Below are 21,701 nucleotides of genomic sequence, written 5' to 3' on the forward strand. Positions count from 1 at the left end.
GTGCAAAGTCCCTGAGGCACGACTGTGCTTGGCATGTTTGAGGACTAGTAAGGAAGCCAGTGTGGCTGGACAGGGGAAAGTGAGTGAGGGCAGGGCAGTAGAGAATGAGATCAGGGGAGGCTGGCAGGGCAAAGGAGGGAGGTGGATGATGTAGGTTCGTGGCCTTGTGCTGGCATCGGGGACGCTGGGTTGGCGACTTTGGCACTCCTGGCGTTGGGTGGGCGGTATCTTGGGGGTGACGTGAGCCAGTTCGTCGGCCACGAGGAAGGGCGGAAAGCACATCCCGGAAAGGTAATACGCCTTGGCCCCTGGGCGTTGCCGGTGGAGCTCAGAGCCCCTGGGCCTGGGCTTCGTCTCTTGTGCTGTCGCCTGTCACAGTGGCCCCTGCGCGCTGGCCCGTCCGCGCTGTGCTAGGGGGTACTGGTCATCTCGCGGCTCAGTTCACAGTAGCTGAAAGGGACAGTGTGTGATGTTCTGATTTCTCCCCATCGTTTTAAAAGGGAGGCTCTGGCCATTGCTCCTCGGGTAAAATGCAGAGGGACTGCTTTTTAAGATGGGACTGTCAGTGTTGGGGACCCTCCTTAATTACCAGGATGGAATCCCCTTCAGTTCCTCAAGCTGTGTTGTTTAGGCACAGAAAATGTGAGTAATAGTTACTGGAACTAAGTTTGAGTGAAAAAACGCACCGGTACCGCCGAATTTTCCATTGAAACAGTTGATCTGTGTTGTCTCCTGGAATTATAAAGGGCGTACTGTTGCTTCCTAACCGGTGTCCTTTGAGAGCTCTACCTCTGTACGTTCAAAGGATTAATTTTGAGGCTTTGCTCATACGTGTAGTAAACCCTTTAATTCCCTAAGACCTTCCTTTCCTCCATCTCATACCCCATTAAGCCCGCTTCAGTTTATCTCCTGAATTTCTTCTGAATCTGTCAACTCTTCCTCAACATCCTAATACTGAACTTGCCTGTCTGTTGCAATGAGGTCCTAACCAGTGTCCATATATCTTGTTTCCTTCCAATCCATTCTTCACCCAAGAAACCTTAAAAGCAAGTTGGGACATTGCTCATAAACATGGCTCAAAAACATTGTTTTGAGAATAGAAAACAAACTGTTGGCCTTTAACACTCTGCGTGGTCTAGAATCCTGTCTGCTTCTCTGCTACGTGGACTCCAGCTTGGTGCCTCTCCAACTTTAATATGGGTATGCCTCTCTTGTGGATCTTGTTAAATGCAGGCTGTAACTCAGTAGTTCTGGGTGGGGCCTGGATTCTGTGCTTCTAACGAGCTCCTAGGTGACGGTGACCCTGAGAGCAAGGGTCCAGCTCCTGCCTTTCTCCCTTCTTTCTGGAAGAGCAGGACGTCTGCCCCCCCGGGAGGAGAAAACATCCGCAACGTGACTACTAGTAACCAGCTTCCCTCACAGGCAAGGGACCTTTACCACTGCTCCCTACCATTTTGTCTGAGGCGCAGCAAGCCAAAACACTGACATGCTGAGGTTTGCAGCAAAGAGGAGGTTTATTCACAAGGCAGCCAAGCGAGGAAGTGACGTGACAATAGGTCTCAAATCCGCCTCCCCAAAGGCAAGGGGCTTGGGGTATCTAGGGGATAAACAATAAAGAAGCAGGGCAGTATGAGGCATGGGGAGCATGAGGAAAGGTGATTGGAAAAAGGTGTGCTCATCATTGTTCTGAGCTGGCGTAACTAGGCTACGGGGCTCAGCACATTCTCAGGCTGTAGTTTTCGGCCCTCTGATGGCAGGAGGTCAAAAGGCACTGGCCCAGGTGGAAGATCGGTGGTCCTCTCCAGTCTTAACCAGCTCAGCCTAACTAGACACAGCTGATTGCAAGTTCCTGGACAATACCCGGGGCAAACATCTTATTGCTTATGCTACATGCTATTTGGAGGGCGTGCAAGTGTTCAAGCTACCTTGAGGAGTGAAGACAGGATTTGACTAATCCTTACACATGGTTTCACCTCCAGATGAGCAGAAGAGGCCTGTAGGCTGAATCTGGCTCCTGGCACCTGGAATTGGAGGCAGATGGTTTAAAAACAGTCTCTCCCACCCTCTGTGTTATCTTAGGTAGATAGACTATTGAACCTTCCTGTGCCTGTTTCTCCACCAGCAGCATGGGGACACTCAGAGTCCCTCTCTTGGGGGCTGTTATGGGGGTTCAGTGAGATATAGATGCATGCACAGGCACACGGGAGACACCCAGTGTGTGTTAGCTTCATGCTTCCTTTTATTAGGAGACCAGTATTGTTAGAAGATTTCTGGTTTGGACCACAAATTAGATAGGTGGTCATTACTATAGTTTATGCAACAGCAATTCACATTACCATTTGCAAAAAAGCAGTTGGTTGTCCAGTGGGGATTATAAACATCCATTTACCATGAGCTACTGAACAGATACTTTACACAGTAACTACTGCAAGTACTATTTAAGATCAATTCTCTATGTTGTCTTAAGCAGTTGTTAACCCCCAATTTCGTGAATAGTACCAAGTAAGTCACTTGAACATCAGCTAGAGCAATCTATTTCACTTAGCAAGCCTAAAGCTATAGTTCAAGAATTTTATTTACTGTTCTATGACAAAAATTACTCTCAACAGCTATGCCCTGGATAAGTAATCAGCTAAAGCTAGTTTGACTGACCAAATCTGATTTATTGAGTTAATAAGCCAGTTGATTTAGAAAGGTCTAATGTATATTTCTCATCCATTCAGCATTAAACTGTTTCCCATGCCTAAAATGTCTTTTTTCCCATTCGTACATATCCAAATTCCTACTTCTGTGCCATAGGGCTTGGCTGAACTACAACTGCCTTTAGTGACACTTTTCTCACCTGCACAATTGGAGATAATTTTAGTCTCCTCAAGACTGCCACGGGGTTACCTCTGTTGTGACACTTGACGATTTGGTGGCATATTTTATTTTATTTTATTTTATTTTATTTTATTTTATTTTATTTTAAATAGCCTTCCATTACTCCGTGCACATCAAACAGTAACTGCTTTCTCCTAGTAAAGGTGCATAACAATTTTCTGAACTCTTCTGCTCTGGGCAAGATTCATAAATACACCAGGCAAACATAGTGAAAGAGGAGACAGTACTTGTGTTATATTCAGTTGGGTCTTGATACCTAAGTGTGACTCTTAACCAAGGATTATGCAGTAATTAAGGACACAGGTTAAAGTTGTTTAGAGTGTGTCCTAAAGTCTCACTGGCAGAATTTAAATCTCTACTCTGGAAATTGTAGACCTGAGACAAATTACTTCCCTAAACTTCATTTCCTACATCTGAGAAAGATAATAGTATCTACCTTGTAGTAGACTGAATAGTACCATTGCCCCCAAATGTCCACCTTCTAATCCCCAGAACCTGTGAATGTCACCTTAAATGGCAGAAGGGACTTTGCCAATGGGATGAAAGTAAGGGTTTTGAGATGGGGAGATTCCTCTGGACTACCTGGATGGACCCAGATGTAACCACTGGTGTTCTCGTAAGAGAGAGGCAGAGGGAGTTTTTACTCCAAAGAGAATGTGATGATGAAGTTGGGCTTGGATTGATGTGGCCAGAAGTCAAGGAATGCTGTCAAGGAAACAGATTCTCCCTTAGAGCCTCTAGAAGGTGGATGGACGGCCTTGTCAACTCCTGGTTCCAGCCCAGGGAAACTGGTTTTGGACCTCTGTCTTCCAGAACCATAAGAGAATGAGTGTGTTTTGTTTTACGCAAGCTCATTGGTAGTAATTTGTTACAGCAGCCATAGGGAACTAATGCGTACCTCATAGGAACTATTTCTCCAATTAAAATGTGTGACTGGAAACACACTTGGTGGCATGTCTGACACACGGTAGGTATGCTACCATGGGTAGTTCTTGGAAACTAAAGCCTTGGTTTTTGAGGAATCATCAAAACCAGTACAATGGTTGCCATGTTTCTCCTTGTTCATCCTGGTGACAAACCTGTAGAGAGAGCTCCATCCTTTCCCACAGGACGCCCACCCCTAGTACTTACAGGGAAGAGGTTATGTCTCACTTCAGGCACCTTCCTCTTTTCCTTTCTGCTTTTTTTTTTTCATTAATCTTCATCCAACAGGCCTTTCTAAGTTTAAAAAAAAAAACACAAGACAAAACTATTTCTCAATGGATTCAGATACTACCCCAAGTTAATATTCCAACCATGTTCTTGTTCTTCCGGGTCTCATCACCAGAAATTTCTGAGCTGAAATCCTCTCCAGTTTCTAGGATCAGTCACTTTCTAATTTCTCCCTTCTCAAGTTCAGAGTCTTGTCAGTTTAGTCCCTTCCCTAACCACAACATCTATTAAGGTGACATAGCAAAGTGATGAAAGTCTCGACAGTCTGGTTTTCATCCTGGGTTTCTGCCCGCTACTTACTGTGTGGCATTAGACAAGCTATTCAACCCCTCTGGGCCTCAGTTTCCCCCCAAAAAGGTGAATATTATGAACATTACCTACCTATAGGGTTGCCATTATGAGGATTAAGTGAGTTAATATTTGCTAAGAACTTAGAATATTACTTGTTATAGTCTAAGCACTACAGTTGTGCTTGTTAATAATAATAAATGCAATTCCAAGTGTATAACTTACTCAACTTTCTTGTCATAACTTTGAAATGTTGGTCTATCTGTTGGCCAGCGTTGCAGGTAAATGAGTCGAGGCATGGGCTGAGGCATTGCTACCAGTGAGTGGTGTGTTCCCAGAACTAGGAACAGCCGTGTGAAATAGGTAGTGGTTCTACTTGGAGACGGGGCAGACTGGAAAATGACAGCCCTGGGAAGGAGGTGTGATGTACATAGGTTTGGTGTCAGAGCTGCTGCCTGCTGAAGCACCGATGCCGGCCTAAGCCGTAAATGGGGGGGGGCGGCTGGGGAAAACAGGGGCAGAATGGAAAGGGAAAACAGGGGCAGAACGGAGAAAGATAGCCTAGGGAGGAGGTGTGGTGTCCATAGCTTCGGGGTCAGAGGTGCTGCCTGCTGCAGCACCGATGACACCCGAAGCCGTAAATGGGGTGCTGGGGAAAAGAGGGGCAGAATGGAAAGGGAAAACAGGGACAGAACGGAAAACGATAGCCTGGGAAGGAGGTGTGGTGTCCATAGCTTCGGGGTCAGAGGTGCTGCCTGCTGCAGCACCGATGACACCCGAAGCCGTAAATGGGGTGCTGGGGAAAAGGGGGGCAGAATGGAAAGGAAAAACAGGGGCAGAACGGAAAACGAAAGCCTGGGAAGGTGGTGTGGTGTCCATAGCTTCGGGGTCAGAGGTGCTGCCTGCTGCAGCACCGATGACACCCGAAACCGTAAATGGGGTACTGGGGAAAAGAGGGGCAGAATGGAAAGGGATAACAGGGGCAGAACGGAAAACGATAGCCTGGGAAGGAGGTGTGGTGTCCATAGCTTCGGGGTCAGAGGTGCTGCCTGCTGCAGCACCGATGACACCCGAAGCCGTGAATGGGGTGCTGGGGAAAAGGGGGGCAGAATGGAAAGGGACAACAGGGGCAGAACGGAAAACGATAGCCTGGGAAGGAGGTGTGGTGTCCATAGCTTCGGGGTCAGAGGTGCTGCCTGCTGCAGCACCGATGACACCCGAAGCCGTAAATGGGGTGCTGGGGAAAAGAGGGGCAGAATGGAAAGGGAAAACAGGGGCAGAACGGAAAACGGTAGCCTGGGAAGGAGGTGTGGTGTCCATAGCTTCGGGGTCAGAGGTGCTGCCTGCTGCAGCACCGATGACACCCGAAGCCGTAAATGGGGTGCTGGGGAAAAGAGGGGCAGAATGGAAAGGGAAAACAGAGGCAGAACGGAAAACGATAGCCTGGGAAGGAGGTGTGGTGTCCATAGCTTTGGGGTGAGATGGGCTGCCTGCGTGATCTGAGAAGAGCGAGTGAAAGTGGGAGAGCTTCTCCCTAGCTGCTAACTCTTCTCAAGGTCTAGCACGCACTGAACACTGGCCGGCTCAGCCTGGGTGTTGACATTGCATTGTACGTGTCACAGAGCAAGGGCGGGCGGGTCAGGGGGTGGGCTGGGGGCCCCACACAAGCCCAGCCCCTGGAGAAACCCGGCCCGAGGGCAAAGAGCCCGACCCCTTCTGGACTTTCTAGCGGCTGGGACTTGTCGCTGTGGGTGGCAGGTGTTTGGCACCGGATGGGCCACCATGCGGAGACTGTTGGGGACTGTGGAAGCCGTCTCCTCCAGAGCTCACCCTGCCTGGGCACCGGCTCTGCAGACCCCTCAGCCCTGGGTATGTATCGGCCAGCCCTTCCCCGCAACGGGGTCCAGAGGCCAGAGCCTGCCCAGAGCTGAGTGGAGGAGGCACCCAGAGCTTGCCAGGCTGTGGCCCGCCTCCTCCGTGGACCTCCCCAGCTTGTCCGTGAGCCCTGGAGACAGGAGCGCCTTCTCCAGGGCTGCTGATCTGCCAGCATCACCATGAGCCAGGTGGTGAAGGTTTCTGAGCAGGGGATGCAGAGCCCTGACGCGACTGGATGCTGCACCCCACGATGTCCCTTCCTGGCAGGTAGGTTCTTTCTTCACTTGTTTTTCGAAATTTGGTAAAAGAACATTTAAACCTTCGACTGTTCTTCAGGGTATACAGGTGGTAGTGGCTTAGCCGGGATTCGAAGCAAGCCTGTGTGATTCCAGAGCTCGTGCTCTGGACTCTGGTGCCTCCTTGTCATATATGCTTCATGTGTTACTTTTTCTTTTTTTTCTTGAAGTCCTTATGATACTTAGCCCTAAGTGCCATACCTGTAATGAACACATACACTGCCCTGTAGGAGGTGTTCTTTTTGTTCAACGCGTGAATTGGTCGTCCACCACACTGGGTTCTAATCTCAGAAGATAGGTCAGGGACCACCAGTTGTCAGCATAGCACCATCCCACATTTCTAATTGAGGCTTGCAGCCTAGATTTTTCCCTTTGGTCTAGTTTGAAGGATCCAGGTATGTAAAGCTTATATTCTAGATAAATCAGGGGCTATCCTGAAAGGAATTCATCAATGAATTATTCTGTATGGATTAGAAGCCAGTTTCTCTGGCCTTCCTGGAGTATATCCAGTAAGGCATCTCATTCATGTCTAGAAAGCAAATATATCATTTATTGCAACTTCAGCATGGAGCAATGTATTGGTTTAAAATAAAGTACGATCAACACAATTTGGTCATTGTGAATATGCCGGCTGGGTCCACTCTTTACTACACATATGTAACTCTAGAGCTTCTTACGCCCCATAGAGGAGACATACTCTTGTGTGTCTAAGACAAGGGAAACATGTGTTTTTATTCAGGAGCTGGAAGCTACAGCATGACAGGAAAGAATTGAAAAATCCTGGTCTTGGTCTACACATCACTTTACCTTGTTCGAATCTTGTTTCTTGGCTTGCTTCATTGGAGTGTTTTCTCTCTCCTGGGACTGACATTGTGTGTTATATATCAGGCATGTAACATGTAGAAGTTTCAGAACCCAGAATCATATAGATCAGTAAAAATTGATATATTTTTGTTTATTTAAAATCACACTGGGCATAATTCATATATTCCAAAAGTAGTTTGACCCTCTGCTCATGAGATTCTTTTTATGGTATGTCAAAGCAAATTTGGACTTCCATCCCCAATAAACTTTGAGGTTGGAGGACACAAAAGCTTTTGCTCAGACCTAAATTCTGTCTGAAAAAAAAGGGTAACTATTATAAGCCCTTTCTAACCTCTCCAGGAGCAGAAATGATTTACAGCTATGGCATTGAACCCTAATTTCTTGATCTCATTTGAGGAGAGTTCAGTAAGAAACAGTGTCTTGATTTTTGTTTGTTGGTTCCCTGTTTTCTTGTCTTGCTTACCAACAATCCACATGAGTGAGTATGGCAGCAGGCTGAGTGTTCCCTGGAGCTCATTAAGTGAACGTTTTTTCCTAAAATGACTTTTGTCTCCTTGTTTTCAGCCCCTCTTCTTTCCTCTGTCCTTTACTATAACCAGGGCTCAGCAAAAGCTGACTGGCTTTGTGCAGACCCTACTTAGGGTAGTCTTTTCTTCATTATTTTATTCATGGCCCCTCCATTTCATTGTTTGCCTTCTCGAAATGTGTTGAAATCTTTCTGTGGTTGATGACTTCCACAATGTCTTGGCTTTTATTGGTTGATTAATTTTGGTATTTCTACAGTTTTATTTAAACATGGTTTCAGGAGGACCAGAAAGTAAATATATTTCCTAGTCTGCCATCTTGAGCTGAAAATCCCTGTGGATTTTAGCATCCAATGTTCCCATGGGTAAAAAACCCAACCTTGGCATTGATAGATGTACACTCAAGATTTCAGCTTTTCTTGAGCAATCACTAAGGATTTAATATGCGATCACTTCTAATGGGAAAATAATAACTATCTCATGGCGTTGATTTGAGGATTAACTTAGATAATGGACAAGAAAATGCTTTGTAAGGTTTTAAAATCTGTAAAAAACGTTTTTTGTTATTATTTGATTTGTTGCTATTTCAACTTCAGCTGACAGTTGTTTGTGACCTTGCTTATGTGAGAAAATGCCTTCTGGTTTATTGTTTTGAAAGCCAGATTATATTTTTCAATAGCTCAATGGAAATGGCATCATTTGTGAAGTTGAAGGGTGAAGGCATAAATGTTTCTTGACATTTGAATCAACTATTGGTCTTCTGGGGCTTGTCCTTATTCTCCTGCAGTCTCTAATCAACATGGCATCCAGAGAGATCCTGTTAAAACATAAGTCAGATCATGTCACTCAAGTCTCTTCAATGGCTTCTTCACAGGAAAAGCAAAGTCCTCAAAGTGCCTCCACAGCCCTAGAAATCTGGGCCTCTGTTTCCTCTCTGACTGTTTCCTTCTCCTCTCCACTTTGCTCCCTCTGTTTTCCACACACTGACATCCTTTCTGCTCCTTGGATACTCCAAGCCCACTCTTGCCTCATTGCCTTTCCATCTGACTGTTCCCTCTGCTTGTACTATTCACTTCCCAGATATGCACCTTGCTCCCTCTCACAACCTTAGGTTCCCTCGTAAATTTTATCTTCCCCAGAAAGCCCTCAGTGATCACTTAGTTTCAGATCGCAGCCTCCTCCTACCAGCTAACAATCTCCATCCCCCTTCCCTGCTTGCTGTTTTTCTCCAGCACTTACCTGATATACTAGTTATTCTACCCATTTATTCAATTTTTATTTACGTATTTACACTTATGATTTTATATCTGCTTCTTTACTTTTGTCTCTCCCCTCAGCTCAAGAGAGGCTGTATTCATCTGTGTTAATCACTGCTTGTTTCCTGAACATGCCTAGAAAACATACTGAAGAAGGGTGCCTGAAATTTGGTAAGGGATCCATCAATTTTCTTGGCTGAATGAAGAAATATGTTCATAAATTAATGGACAAATCTCTGGGGTTTCTGAATTAAGGACTAATGGGAAGAGGAAGGCAAATGGTTGGGACAGGGTACTGCAAGAAGTAGTAGTTGGAGTACTCTGATAGCTATCCTAATAGATAACATTTTGTTCATTTAAATAGTTTTAACGAGAGAGCTGGGAACTAGGGACACACAGCATCGAGGTTTTATAATGCATTCTGTAGAGTTCTTTTCAAGTGTGTTCAAATATCATTGAAAATATATGCATGCATATAAACCTCTGTTACTTTATTTAGTGCTTTACAAGAGCCCCTCAAGGAAGGGGTAGTAGCAACTATCAGTATCCTTCCTTTATGATGAGCTTAATTTATTCAAAATTACATCATAGTTTATTTGTAACTGTGAAACTAGACTTAGTTATTTAGTAGACCCCCCCTAGAAACCTATGACATTAATAAAACCAACAAAAATGTGTTCAGTTTCCAGTGATACACACACTACAGACTCAATTATGTGTCATCCATTTTAATGAAGGGAAGAAGTGACTTAACAAACACAGAGCAAACAGAATATGAAGTTTTGTCCTCCATTAATATTAGTAATGGATAAAGTGGGCTCCAACGCCTTCAAGGTAGCTTGAGACCCATCATCTCTGTCATGGACAGGGGGATGCTCGGCCAGGATGTCTTTCTCTGTCACTGAGAAAAATTTCCATAATATATAATGATACTTACTGAAACAGATATGGGGCATTTGGGTAATTAGGAATCCGTTAGCATATTTTTCCGGAAGCCTTGACTACAAAACGAAGATAGTAGATTTGGATACTTCCAGCTATGCAGAAGTTGTTTGGGTATTCATTATGCCGAATGAAGTAAGCTTATTTCATCTCTGCAGCTTCCCATATACCATTTTCCCACCTGTTTTGTGTTTAGAAAGACTTTTAGAAATTAAAACTCAAGTTAAAAAGTGAGTGACGGGCTTCCCTGGTGGCTCAGTGGTTGAGAGTCCGCCTGCCGATGCAGGGGACACAGGTTTGTGCCCCGGTCCGGGAAGATCCCACATGCCGCGGAGCGGCTAGGCCCGTGAACCATGGCCGCTGATCCTGCGCGTCCGGAGCCTGTGCTCCACAACGGGAGAGGCCACAGCAGTGAGAGGCCCGTGTACCGCAAAAAAAGGAAAAGAAAGTGAGTGACAACTTAAATGATATATGGACTATTTTGCTGACTTACAAGAGCATGCAGAATTAAATATGACCCAGTTGAAATGTTAATTTTATTTTAATGTGTATATTGGGGTGGAGTCTTAAAGGTGCCAGAAAACAAGCATTCACCCATCCTGTTTGGAACTGCAGCACACAGGCACCTTCAGTTACCAGTTCTGTTCATTCCACAGAATCATCTTGGGAAAACATAACTGTTTTTTATGTACCTGGTATATATCTTAATTAGTTTGAAGAATTTCCCAAATACCTGTTAATATGTAGTTCTCCAATTCCAATCTTGCCACGTCCTGTACCAGTGACACAGCACATAGGAGTTTTATTTCTCTTTCTTTCTCTGGGTTGTTGAGAACCCAATGAAAGAACAATGGAATGGCATCAAAGAGATCAGGGTTCTTGACTCAGATTTGCCATCAAATAATAGTGTCCTCTTGGGAAAATTATAGTTATTCTAGGCCCCTTTCCTTTTCTTTACTTTGACAGAGCTGCACTAGATGACCCCAAGTAACACTGCACTCTTTGCAGTAGTAGCTTAGATGTTATTGGTTTTCTGAAACAAATGAAGACAGTGACACAGGAAGCTGTGCAACATCTCTGTAACTATGTTTTCTTAGAGTTGCCTCCATTTTACAGATGATAAGATGGCTGAGCACAGAAGTAGGTGTTTTGACCAGAGGTTCCAGAGTAGATGGAACTGAACCACAAGTTTCCTTCATTCCTGAAGCTCACTTAGCCAAAACATAGGCTTCTGAATATTAAGTTGTAAAGCATATTATCAGTACGCTTTAAAAGAAGCGGTTCTTCTAGGATTTCTAATTAATAGCAGGCGGTTTTGAAATTCTTAGAAGATCATCTAATTTTGTGAGATTTACACTCTATTTTCCTGTCAAGCAAGTTGTATTAGTGCCAGACAATCACCTGAGCTTCTGGATGCTTCTCTGAACCTCTTGAATTTTTCTTCTTGCTATCTGAAATTCATGCCAGATAAGCCTTTTTGTAGAGAGCATGTACAGACTCGTCTATTTTCATATAAGAAAGCGATGCAGTGAGCCAGGTCGGGGGTTAAGCCCTCATTCTCAGAGTGGTGTTGAGCTCCTGGTGAAATATTATCATCATTTCCTCAGAATAGAAAAGCAGTTATCTCAAGTTTTTAATGCCATTAACTATTTATACATTTATGTATAATACATATATTTATTGTACCTACGAGGTGTGCTCTCTTTGGGAAGTACAAAGCTATTTGAGACGTAAGTTGTTCGTTTTTTTGTTTTCCCACAAATACTGTGACCCTTTGAGCAGGAAGGTCTATGTTTTACTAACATCTAGAACAAGCAGCTAACACGGTGTCTAAGATGTAGTCAATAAATATGAAATAGGTAAATGAACACATTTTTAAGGAAGGGCCAGGACATGAACAAATAGAAAATTTTCATTTTCAGTCACAAAGCCACAACAGACATAAAAATGATACAGACAACAAGTGCTACGGTCATTCAAAGAAGGCATAGAATTGATACAACAAGGATCTCCTCTATGGCACAGGGAACTGTACTCAATATTTTGTAATAACTTATAAGGGAAAAGAATCTGAAAACGGAATCACTGTGCTGTACACCTGAAACAGACACGACATTGTAAATCAACTATATTTCAATTAAAAACCAAACAAACAGACAACAGCAACAACAAAAAACCAGAGAGGTCATAGAAGTTCTTATGAGATTCCAGAAGAGAAGAGAAGCCAAATGAGGACGGGAGAGGAGGCTTTTGAATCAGTTCAGAGGAGAAGTCACAGAGGAACTAGTCTTTGATCTGAACTTGAGATTAAGATTAAGATGAATTAATCTGAATTAATTAAGATTGCAACACAGGGATATTACAGATGAAGGTAATCACATAAACTTACTATACTGAAACTTGCAGAGGTTATGAGTATTGTTCAAGATCCCAAAGCAAGTGCATTGTGGAATCAGAATTTTAAGTGAGGCCTAATGAACTAAAAACAAAGAAACACAGAAACAAGCCCTTCCTGTGACACCACGTTGCCTTTGAAGTCGTTTTTTTTTTTGGCGGGTTGGCAGAAACTGGTTCCAGTGTTTCTTGCAGGAATGACTGGCCATAGGACTGGGCGTCGTAGCTTCCTGCCAGGCGGCCGAAGGTCGCAGGCAGGTGGGTCACTGGGACACACGCGGAGGGGCTCCTGCCCGGCTCCCTGGCTGCTCAGTGCCCCTGCCCCAGAGCGGGGGTGGGGGCCCCAAAGCAGCCTTGTCTGAGTCCCCTGCCACTAGAGAGAGTATTGGCCCAACACTTGTAGAAAACGGGGACCTCGCTGGCAGTTCAGTGGAGGGACACAAATAAATCTTTGCCGACTTTCTGCTGAAGCTCACGAGGGTTCACTCCTAAGCCTCTTACAAGGTCAGCTGCCGAGGCTGCGAGAGATGAGTCAGGGCTCGCCCTCCACCACGGAGAGATCGCTGGTTAAAGCGCTCACGAGGGAGTGAACCGCGTGTCCGCACCGACACGCATGGGCAGACCTCGCCGATGCCTTCTGTTCGGGGTATGAAGCCCTCTCCTGCCTCTTCCAGGCTCTCTAGAAAGCATGTGCAGAGCCTCCCACCCCACCCTCGGACTCCGCGGGCCACAGCTGGAGGGACCAGCCAAGGAACCGTGGCAGGAAGAGGCCAGAGGTCAGCGGGCCTCGGCCGGAGCCCGTCAGTCGGTCCCCATTCACACACCGCCAGACGATCCTCTTGACCTGGGCAGTAGCCGCCAACCGACCGCTGAGGTGAGCCCGGTGCGCGCTTGGCTACCTGGCATGGCTGGGAACCCCAGGATCTCCTGGCAGAGGCGGGCATTCTCCTGGGCCGGGTCCGCGGGCGTCTGCGTGTGCAGGGCCTGAACCACCTTGGCCAGGACGATCTGGCACAGGTTGAAGAGGCCTGGGGGGCGGGAGGAAGGAGACGGGGGGCTGGCACCGTGTCCAGGCCGTGCTTTCCAGCCGGGCAGACCGGAAGCCCCATTCCCTTCCCTCGGTCCGGCCGCATCTGGGTTGGCCTCCCGGGACTTGATGAGCTTGTCCAGCAGCTCCTGAGGGACGGTGCTGCCCGTGCCCCACCAAGACTGGCAGCAGCGCCAGGGCCTCACAGGGCACGGCGCCCCCGGCCCCAGAGCCTTCCCTCTGGTTCTCATCACCGACTGTCACCAGACTTGCATGCAACGTTCTTTTCTTTTCTCTTGTCTTCTTTACGTCCCTCAGCCACGCAATGCGGTGAAGCCCTGACGCTCGCTGCCGCGTCGATACACCCTGAGAACACGATGCTCAGCGAGAGAAGTCATACACAGAAGGACACACAGGGCGTGACCCCACTGAGGAGAAACGTCCAGAGCAGGTAGATCCACAGAGTCAGCGAGTGGGTTCCTGGTTGTCAGGGGCTGGCGAGGGGATGGAGTGATAGCTAAGGGCGTGAGGGACATTTTCGGGGTGACGGAAATGGTCCAAAGCAGTAGTGACGTCTGTACAGCTCAGTAAACTGTCCCCACACGCCCCGGTGCAGCCTGTGAGAGCATCGCTCTCAGGCTGAAGGGCTGACCACAGGAAGACTGAACGAGCAGTGGGTCCTGGGCCCAGACGCTCAGCTGGCGCCCCCCACGTGGGGAAGTCACTGGGACTTGCTGAGCCTCCACGGAGACTGGCAGCAGCCCCCGAGCTCACAGGGCACTGCGCCCCCGGCCCCAGAGCCTTCCCTCTGGTTCTCATCACCGGCTGTCAGCAGACTTGCAGGCAACGTTCCTTTCTTTTCTTTTGTCTTTTTTCAAGGCAGCTCTTGAGCACATGTATTTAACATGCAGGGAACCAGCCCTGACTCCTTGATCTGGGTCTTCCAGCCTCTAGAGCCTCGAGGACATCCATTTCCGTTGTTTACGCGCCCAGTGCCTGGGGTTTGATGATGGAAGCTGACACCGAGGGCGTCACCACGTGCGGGGTGATGTCAGTGAAAGAATCCCATGGCGAGGGCCTGCCTGAGGACCACGCACGCCCAGGCCCTCCCCGCCCCCTGCCTGCAGCCCTGCGCCTGGGAGCGGAGCTGGTGCATCGCGTGCCCGACGTCGTGGAAGTTGGTCTCCCGCTCATCATGCTGCAGCAGGGAGGGCAGGTTGGGCGTAGGCTTGGTGAAGTTGGCCACCATGGCCACGATGGCGATCTGGCAGCTCCCATCGTGCTGTAGGCAGCCCGGCTGCAGGCCGAAGCAGGCCGCGTGCCCGGACTTCCCCACCCTGTGGAGGGACGTGGATGGGGCCCCGCTTCCACAGAGGAGCCCCGGCCCACGGCCGACAGGTTCCCCCACGCACGCACCGAGGATAGAGGTCAGGTAGAACTTGCCGATGGATGACCTTGCCCGAGGCCGCGTCCCAGACCGTTTAGAGCCTCACGTCTTCGTGACACATGCTGGTGCCCTCCTCCAGGTCGAAGGTCAGCCCCAGCAGCTCCTGGGAGATGCCCAGCAGCCCGCGTGTGAGCGCCTGCATGGGGAAAGCCTCATTGAGCAGGTACTGGTCCACGTGGTAGCGCGTCTCCTCCCCCTGGTTCATGTAGTAGCGCAGGTCCCAGGCGTTGATGGGGCCGTCAAAGTGCAGGCCCCGCCTCTGGCACTCGGCCTTCTTTAGCTCCAGGATCACGGCCGCTCCTGCTCCCCGAGGGGCTTCAGCTTCTGGGCCAGCTCACCTGCGGGCGGAGGGGAGAGGCTCGGCTACGTCCCTGGGGCGGCCCCCCAGCCACCCCCGACCCTGCGCCCCTCGAGGCAGAATGAAGGGTCTGGGAAGGTGACCCCCAAGGGCTGACACAGTGGGGTCTCAGGCAGCACCACGTCCGGTCAAGGTCCGCCTGACCCCGTCCCCACTGGGACTCAGGGGGAGGCGGTGTTACCTAGGACAGTGGCCACCACCTGGCTGGTCTTGTCCATGTTCATTTCCAGCACGGAGTCGGCATGCGTGCGGAACCCCAGCAGGCGGGACTTCAGGGCCTGCAGCCTCACCAGCTCCCTGAGGATCACGCAGTTCTCCTGGAACCCAGAGACGGAAGGCGCTGGGGACCGAGGGCCACGCCCTCCCCGCGGGCCCCGGGCCAGGTCTCTGCAGGCGGGCAGGGCTCCCAGGCCACTGGTGGGCACAGCCAATCCCCCTCCCTCCTCCTCCTGGCCCGGATTTCTAGACACTTTGGTGCTCTCCTAACACGTGGTCTTTATTAACACAGGTCCTTTTGGAACCGGAAACGGCATGAACGTGATGGGCTCTAAGGCCAAGGGCAGGAAGAAATGCGGCCAGTCTTTCCAGGAGCCACCAAGGGGCCTCCCCGGGCTCAACAAGACAAACACGGCTGCCGTGCAGACAGTAGCTCAACCCCACGGCACCCGAACACCCAGCCCCTGGACGGTGAGACACCTGTTGCTGCAGGTGGCCCGTGGCTCACTGATGAGGCCCGGCCCCAGGCGTACGCCACCTTCTCTGGGGCCACCTCTCCGGTCTGCAGTGGGGTTCTCCTGGGAGCCCCCAGTCACCACAGGACCAGCGTGGCCTGTCTGTAGCCCAAGAAGGTGGGGACACAAGACTGTTCCCCGTGCCCCCCGCATCACCCGCGAGGCCGAGCGAGCACCAGTGGTGTCTTCGGGGAAGATGAAGGGCTCACGCACAGCCCCCATCTACAGAAGCACAGACTGCAGCCACATGCGCTATGGAACGAACACAAGTGTCCATGCAGGACCCGACGTCTGAATGTCAAGGCCATGCCCGGGCCACAGTGAGAAGGTGCATCCCCCATGCAAGCCACAGAGAGGGGATGGGGGGTCCATCTGCGATTCTGAGCTCATCGGGTATCACCCCAGAGGGAGAGGGAGAGGGCGAGAGGTAGACAGAAGTACAGAGGGAGAGAAAGAGAGAGGGAGGGAGAGATGTCTCTCCCTTCCCTGGGGGTTCTCTAGTGCAGCCAAGGCTGAAAACCACTGCATTTTGGGAGATGGGTCCTCGTGGAAGAGTTAAATAGTAGCTCATGGCATTATCGACACATACTAAAAAGGCCCCAAATCTTGGGGAGTCAGGGAGGGGAGTGTCGGCTGCCTCGTAAATGAGGAGAGATTGGGCATCAGGGGAGGTGCCTGTGCAGCCTGCGCCCAGGGCCCCGCAGACTTCATCTCCCAGTGGTGGTCCTGGGCTGGAAGTCAGCGGGGAGGTCAGGCTGTCCAAGCATCAACGTTGACTTCAGGGCTGATCTAAAAGGCGCCTGGTGTTTGTTGAAGCAGAAAAAAGAGAAAGCAGTAGGGAGAGGATGGGAGTGGGAGGGGGAGGGAGCCCCCCTCCTCAGCACTTCTACCCCTCTCCCTCTCTCTCTCTCCCTTTCTCCCTCTCTCCCTCTACCTCGCTGCCTCTCCCTCTCCCTCTCCCTCCATCTCTCCCCCTGCCTCTCTCCCTCCCTCTCTCCCTGTCTCTCTTTCCCTGTCCCTCTCTCTCTCTCCCTCTTTCCTTCCCCCTCTCCCTCTCCCCCTTTCCCTCTCCCTCTCCCCCTCTCCCTCTCTCCCTTCCTCTCTCCCTGTCCCTGTTTCCCTGTTCCGCACGCTCTGGCTCTACCTCTTTCCCTCTCCCTCTCCCTCCACCTCCTTCCCTCTCTGGAGAGGGAAGGAGGTGGAGGGAGAGGGAGAGAGAGATGGAGAGGGAGGGGGAGAGGGAGAGAGAGATGGAGAGGGAGGGGGGAGAGGGAGAGAGAAGGGGGAGAGGGAGAGAGTGATAGAGGGAGGGAGCGAAAGATGTCTCTCCCTCCCTCCCTCTCTCCCTCCCTCTCTCCCTCTCCCTCCCTCCTTCTCCTCCCTCTCCCTCTCGCTCTAACTCTCCTTCTCCCTCCGTCTCTCCATCTCCCTCACTCCCTCCCAGAGAGGCAGAGATAAGGCAGAGGGAGAGAGGGAGAGGGAGAGATGGAGAGAGAGGGAGAGGGAGGGAGAGGGAGGGAGAGGGAGAGAGAGAGAGGGAGAGAGAAAGAGGTCTCTTCCTCCCTCTCTCTCCCTGTCTCCCTCTCCCTCTCTCTCTCCCTGTCCCTGTTTCCCTGTTCCGGTCTCCCTCTCCCTTTGTCCCTCTCCCTTGTCTCTGCCTCTCCCTCCATCTCTCCCTCTCTGAGAGGGAGTGAGGGCGAGGGAGAGATGGAGGGAGAGGGAGTGACAGAGGGAGGAAGAGGGAGAGAGGAAGGGAAAGGGCGAGGGAAGGAGAAGGGGAGACGGAGGGAGGGTGAGAGGGAGAGTCGGAGGAGAGAGGGAGAGGAGGGAGGTAAGAAGAGACCATTTTCCCTCTCCTGCTCTCCCTCTCTCTCTCTCTCTCTCTCTCTCCCTCTCTCTCTCTCTCCCTCTGTCCCTCTGTCCCTCTCTCCCTCTCCCTCTCCCTCTCTCCCTCTCCCTTATATCTGCCTCTCCCTCCATCTCTCCCTATGTGGGAAGGAGTGAGGGAGATGGAGACATGGAGGGAGAGGGAGAGTTGGTGGAAGAGGGAGAGGGAGGAGAAGGAGAGAGGGAGGGAGAGAGGGAGAGACGTCTTCGCTCCCTCCCTCTATCCCTCTCTCCCTTCCTCTCCCCCCTCCCTCTCCTGCTCTCCCTCTCCCTCCACCTCCTTCCGTCTCTGGAGAGGGAAGGAGGTGGAGGGAGAGGGAGAGGGAAAGAGGGAGAGGGAGAGCGGAACAGGGAAACAGGGACAGGGAGAGAGGGAGGGAGAAGGAGAGAAGGAGGACAGAGGGAGAGGGAGGGAGGAAGAGACCTCTTTCCCTCTCCCTCTCCCCCCCCTCTCTCCCTCTCCTCTCCATATCTCTCTCCCTCTCTTCCTCTCCCTCCCTCTCCCTCCATCTCTCCCTCTCCCTCTCTCCCTCTCCCTTGTCTCTGCCTCTCCATCTCTCCCTCTCTGGGAGGGAGTGAGGGAGCGGGAGAGTTGGAGGGAGCGGGAGAGTTGGAGGGAGAGGGAGAGGGAGAGGGAGAGGGAGAGGGAGGAGAAGGAGGGAGGGAGAGGGAGAGGGAGGGAGAGAGGGAGAGAGGGAGAGAGGGAGAGAGGGAGGGAGGGAGGGAAGGAGAGACGTCTTTCGCTCCCTCCCTCTATCCCTCTCTCCCTCTCCCCCCTCTCTCTCCCTCTCCCCCGCCTCCTGCTCTCTCTCCCTGTCCCTCCACCTCTTTCCCTCTCCAGAGAGGGAAGGAGGTGGAGGGACAGGGAGAGGGAAAGAGGTAGAGGGAGGGCGTGCGGAACAGGGAAACAGGGACAGGGAGAGAGGAAGGGAGAGAGGGACAGGCAAGAGGGACGGGGGAGGCGGGAAGAGGGAGGGGGAGGCAGGAGAGAGACGGGGGAGAGGGAGGGGGCGAGGGACGAGAGGAAGCAGGGAGAAAAGAGAGAAAGAACACACCATCTACATTTCTGTCAAATGACACCGGGGATCCTTACACAACCAGGAGAAAATAACACAGCGAGGCTCTTTCTCAGCTGGAACTGGAACTGCAGATGGGGCCAAACACCACCAGGGTGGCCACACATGTCCAGCTGCCGCCCCAGCCCCCTGAGTCTGGTCACCAGGGCTCTTAGTGTTTGCTCCAGGGACCTGGGGTTCACCCTGTCACCCTGGAGGTCGGGCCTAGACAGCAGGGCCCCGGGCTGGACACACAGAGGGAAAAGCATCCCCACAGGACAGTTTGTGCGAGCCGATTCAGCTGCGAGATTCTAGAGGCCCGGGATCACCCTGTGGCCCATGAAACCCAGGAGCCAGGAGGGTCTTGCATCAGGATTCCTGTCCGTTGGACTGTAACGTTTATGTAAGGAATCTTGGAAACAGTGGTAACAAGACTGAATTCGAACGAGCTTTAGGATATTATGGACCACTCCGAAGTGTGTGGGTTGCTAAAAACCCTCCCGGCTTCGCCCTTGTTGAAAATGAAGATCCCCGAGATGCAGCGGATGCTGTCTGAGAACTAGACGGGAGAACGCTCTGTGGCTGCCGAGTAAGAGTGGACCTGTCGAATGGGGAAAGGAGAAGTCGAAATCATGGCCGCCTCCTTCTTGGGGTCGTCGCCCTCGAGATGATCATTGGAGGAGGAGTCCTCCCCCTCACCACAGATCTCCAAGACGGAGAAGCTTCTCCCGCAGCCGGAGCAGGTCCCTTTAGTAGATATAGGAGAAGAGAGAGATCACTGTCCCAGGAGAGAAATCGCAAGCCGTCCCCATCTTTCTCTAGGTCTCCTAGCCGATCCAGGTCAAATGAAAGGAAATAGCAGACCACTTTGCAAGAGGAGTGGTGCACAGGAAATAACTTCATTTGACAGGAGTATGTACAGAAAATTCAAGTTTCGTTTGAGACTTCCGAAGCTTGATGCACTTTTTAAATGTTTTAGCTGTTCACATTTGTTTGTCTCTTGGGACAGTGACACATAAAGGTGTCATTCTCTATGGTTTGAAATGGGTCATATGAGGCATGTAATATGAAGAATTGTTTCTTTACAATGTTCTCTTAAGCAAAATTGAATTTGCTTTGAATTTTTGGTCTTGCCTAGACTGATAATAAAACTCTAACTCCTGCCCACCTAAAGTGTGATGTTTATTATTATGGAAACAACACTGGCAAACATTGAAAAGACTTTCTGTAGCTGGGATATGGTATGCAGCTGTAGTTAAGCAAGCAGTCTTTAAAAGGTGCTGTGAACACAAGCCAGCAGGTAGAAATGAAAGCCGCACCCTTACCCTAGATTAGAGGGTTAAGAATTCCACTAGTCTTCACACTGGACAAGAGGTTGTCCAGTGAGTTTAGAATCTAAGAAGTTTCAAGGAAGTTAGTTTCCCTTTGAGTTAGGTCATAAGTCCCCTCTGTGATTGCTGTACATGAATACATAGCTCTTTGTAATGTTTTTTGGAAGTTGAGATTATCAAGATACCAATGTCTTGCCAGATGAAGAGTATATTGTAGAGCTGAACTTTGAGTTACTGTGCAATTTTTTTTTTCATGCTGTCATTTGTCATATGTTTTGTGAGACTCCTTGGGATTAAAGTTTTGGTTCCAAAAGGAACAAAGAAAAAAAAAAAAGGATCCACCTGCCAATGCAGGGGACACGGGTCCGAGCCCTGGTCCAGGAAGATCCCATGTGCCGCAGATCAACTAAGCCCGTGGGCCACAACTATTGAGCCTGCGCTCTAGATCCTGGGAGCCACAACTACTGAGCCCCCATGCCACAACTACAGAAGCACGCACAGCTAGAGCCCGTGCTCCGAAACAAAAGAAGCCACTGTAATGAGAAGCACGTGCCCGCAACAAAGAGGAGCCCCTGCTCGCCGCAACTAGAGAAAGCCCGTGTGCAGCAATAAAGACCCAATGCAGCAAAAAAAAAAAAAAAAAAAGACGATACTGGCCAGGTGATCAAGGGTAAAATTGTTTGTCACAAGTCCCGTTGATGGTGTGTATCCTTGATGATGTGACCTGAGGAGAATGACATTTTTATCTGTGTCTGGATCTTCCACCCCAAACCCCATAACTCCAGCCCAACCATAAGAAAAACATCAGAAAACCAACAGACAAACAAATTGAGGGACAAAATACCTGACCAGTCCTCCTCAAAACTTTCAAGGTATCAAAACGCAGGGACGTCTGAGAAATGTCACAGCCCAGAGGAGACTGGGACAGAAAAAGGATGTTAGGGGAAAGCTAGGGAAATTCTAGTAAAGTGTGGACTTTAGTTAATAATAACGTATCCATCTCGGTTCCTTAGTTGGATAAGCATGTCGTACTAACGTACTAAAGTACTAACGTGTTGGAAATAGGGGTACTGGGTCGGGGATCCACAGCACTCTGTACACTCTGTACAGATCTTTGCAACTTCTTTGTAACTCTAAGCTATTCTAAAATTAAGCAACTACTAAACAGAGATAAGAATGTTATTTCCCTGATTTGAACATGCCTGAGTTTGTTTTCATGGTCACATTTGTGCTATCTGGATGTGTCTTGGAATCAGTAGCAAAGGAGAGTTGCCAGCCCCTGGGAAGATGCGGCTGGTTTGCAGGTGGCTTGCTCTGGAGCTGAAGACCACGGTGGTAAGTCTGCAGCCTCGGGCTGCACTTAGAACCAT

General features: G+C 49.9%; 1 protein-coding gene and 2 pseudogenes across 4 annotated transcripts in view; 2 read left to right on the forward strand and 1 right to left on the reverse strand.

Moving 5' to 3' along the window:
- The window catches only part of LOC132597899 (uncharacterized), a 32,710-nt gene extending 12,543 nt beyond the window's left edge, over window positions 1-20,167 (forward strand). The window contains exons 5-11 of one of the 4 annotated variants that reach the window (XM_070046508.1): window positions 1,036-6,525; window positions 9,241-9,330; window positions 13,170-13,369; window positions 13,841-13,973; window positions 14,402-15,132; window positions 15,558-15,710; window positions 15,836-20,167. In XM_070046508.1, the coding sequence (XP_069902609.1) occupies window positions 6,438-6,525; window positions 9,241-9,330; window positions 13,170-13,369; window positions 13,841-13,864 (402 nt within the window). In that variant the 5' untranslated portion in view covers window positions 1,036-6,437 and the 3' untranslated portion in view covers window positions 13,865-13,973; window positions 14,402-15,132; window positions 15,558-15,710; window positions 15,836-20,167. Of the gene's footprint in view, window positions 1-1,035; window positions 9,331-10,297; window positions 13,370-13,840; window positions 13,974-14,401; window positions 15,133-15,557; window positions 15,711-15,835 lie in introns of all 4 variants that reach the window. The other 3 variants (XM_070046509.1, XM_070046510.1, XM_060305553.1) reach the window with 3 other exon arrangements.
- Window positions 9,807-16,280, reverse strand: LOC132598026 (neurolysin, mitochondrial-like; annotated as a pseudogene).
- LOC132598027 (serine/arginine-rich splicing factor 3 pseudogene) lies at window positions 16,313-20,167 on the forward strand (annotated as a pseudogene).
- Window positions 20,168-21,701: the final 1,534 nt, after the last annotated feature.

Source organism: Globicephala melas, chromosome 10, assembly GCF_963455315.2.
Source record: "Globicephala melas chromosome 10, mGloMel1.2, whole genome shotgun sequence".
Taxonomy (NCBI): domain Eukaryota; kingdom Metazoa; phylum Chordata; class Mammalia; order Artiodactyla; family Delphinidae; genus Globicephala; species Globicephala melas.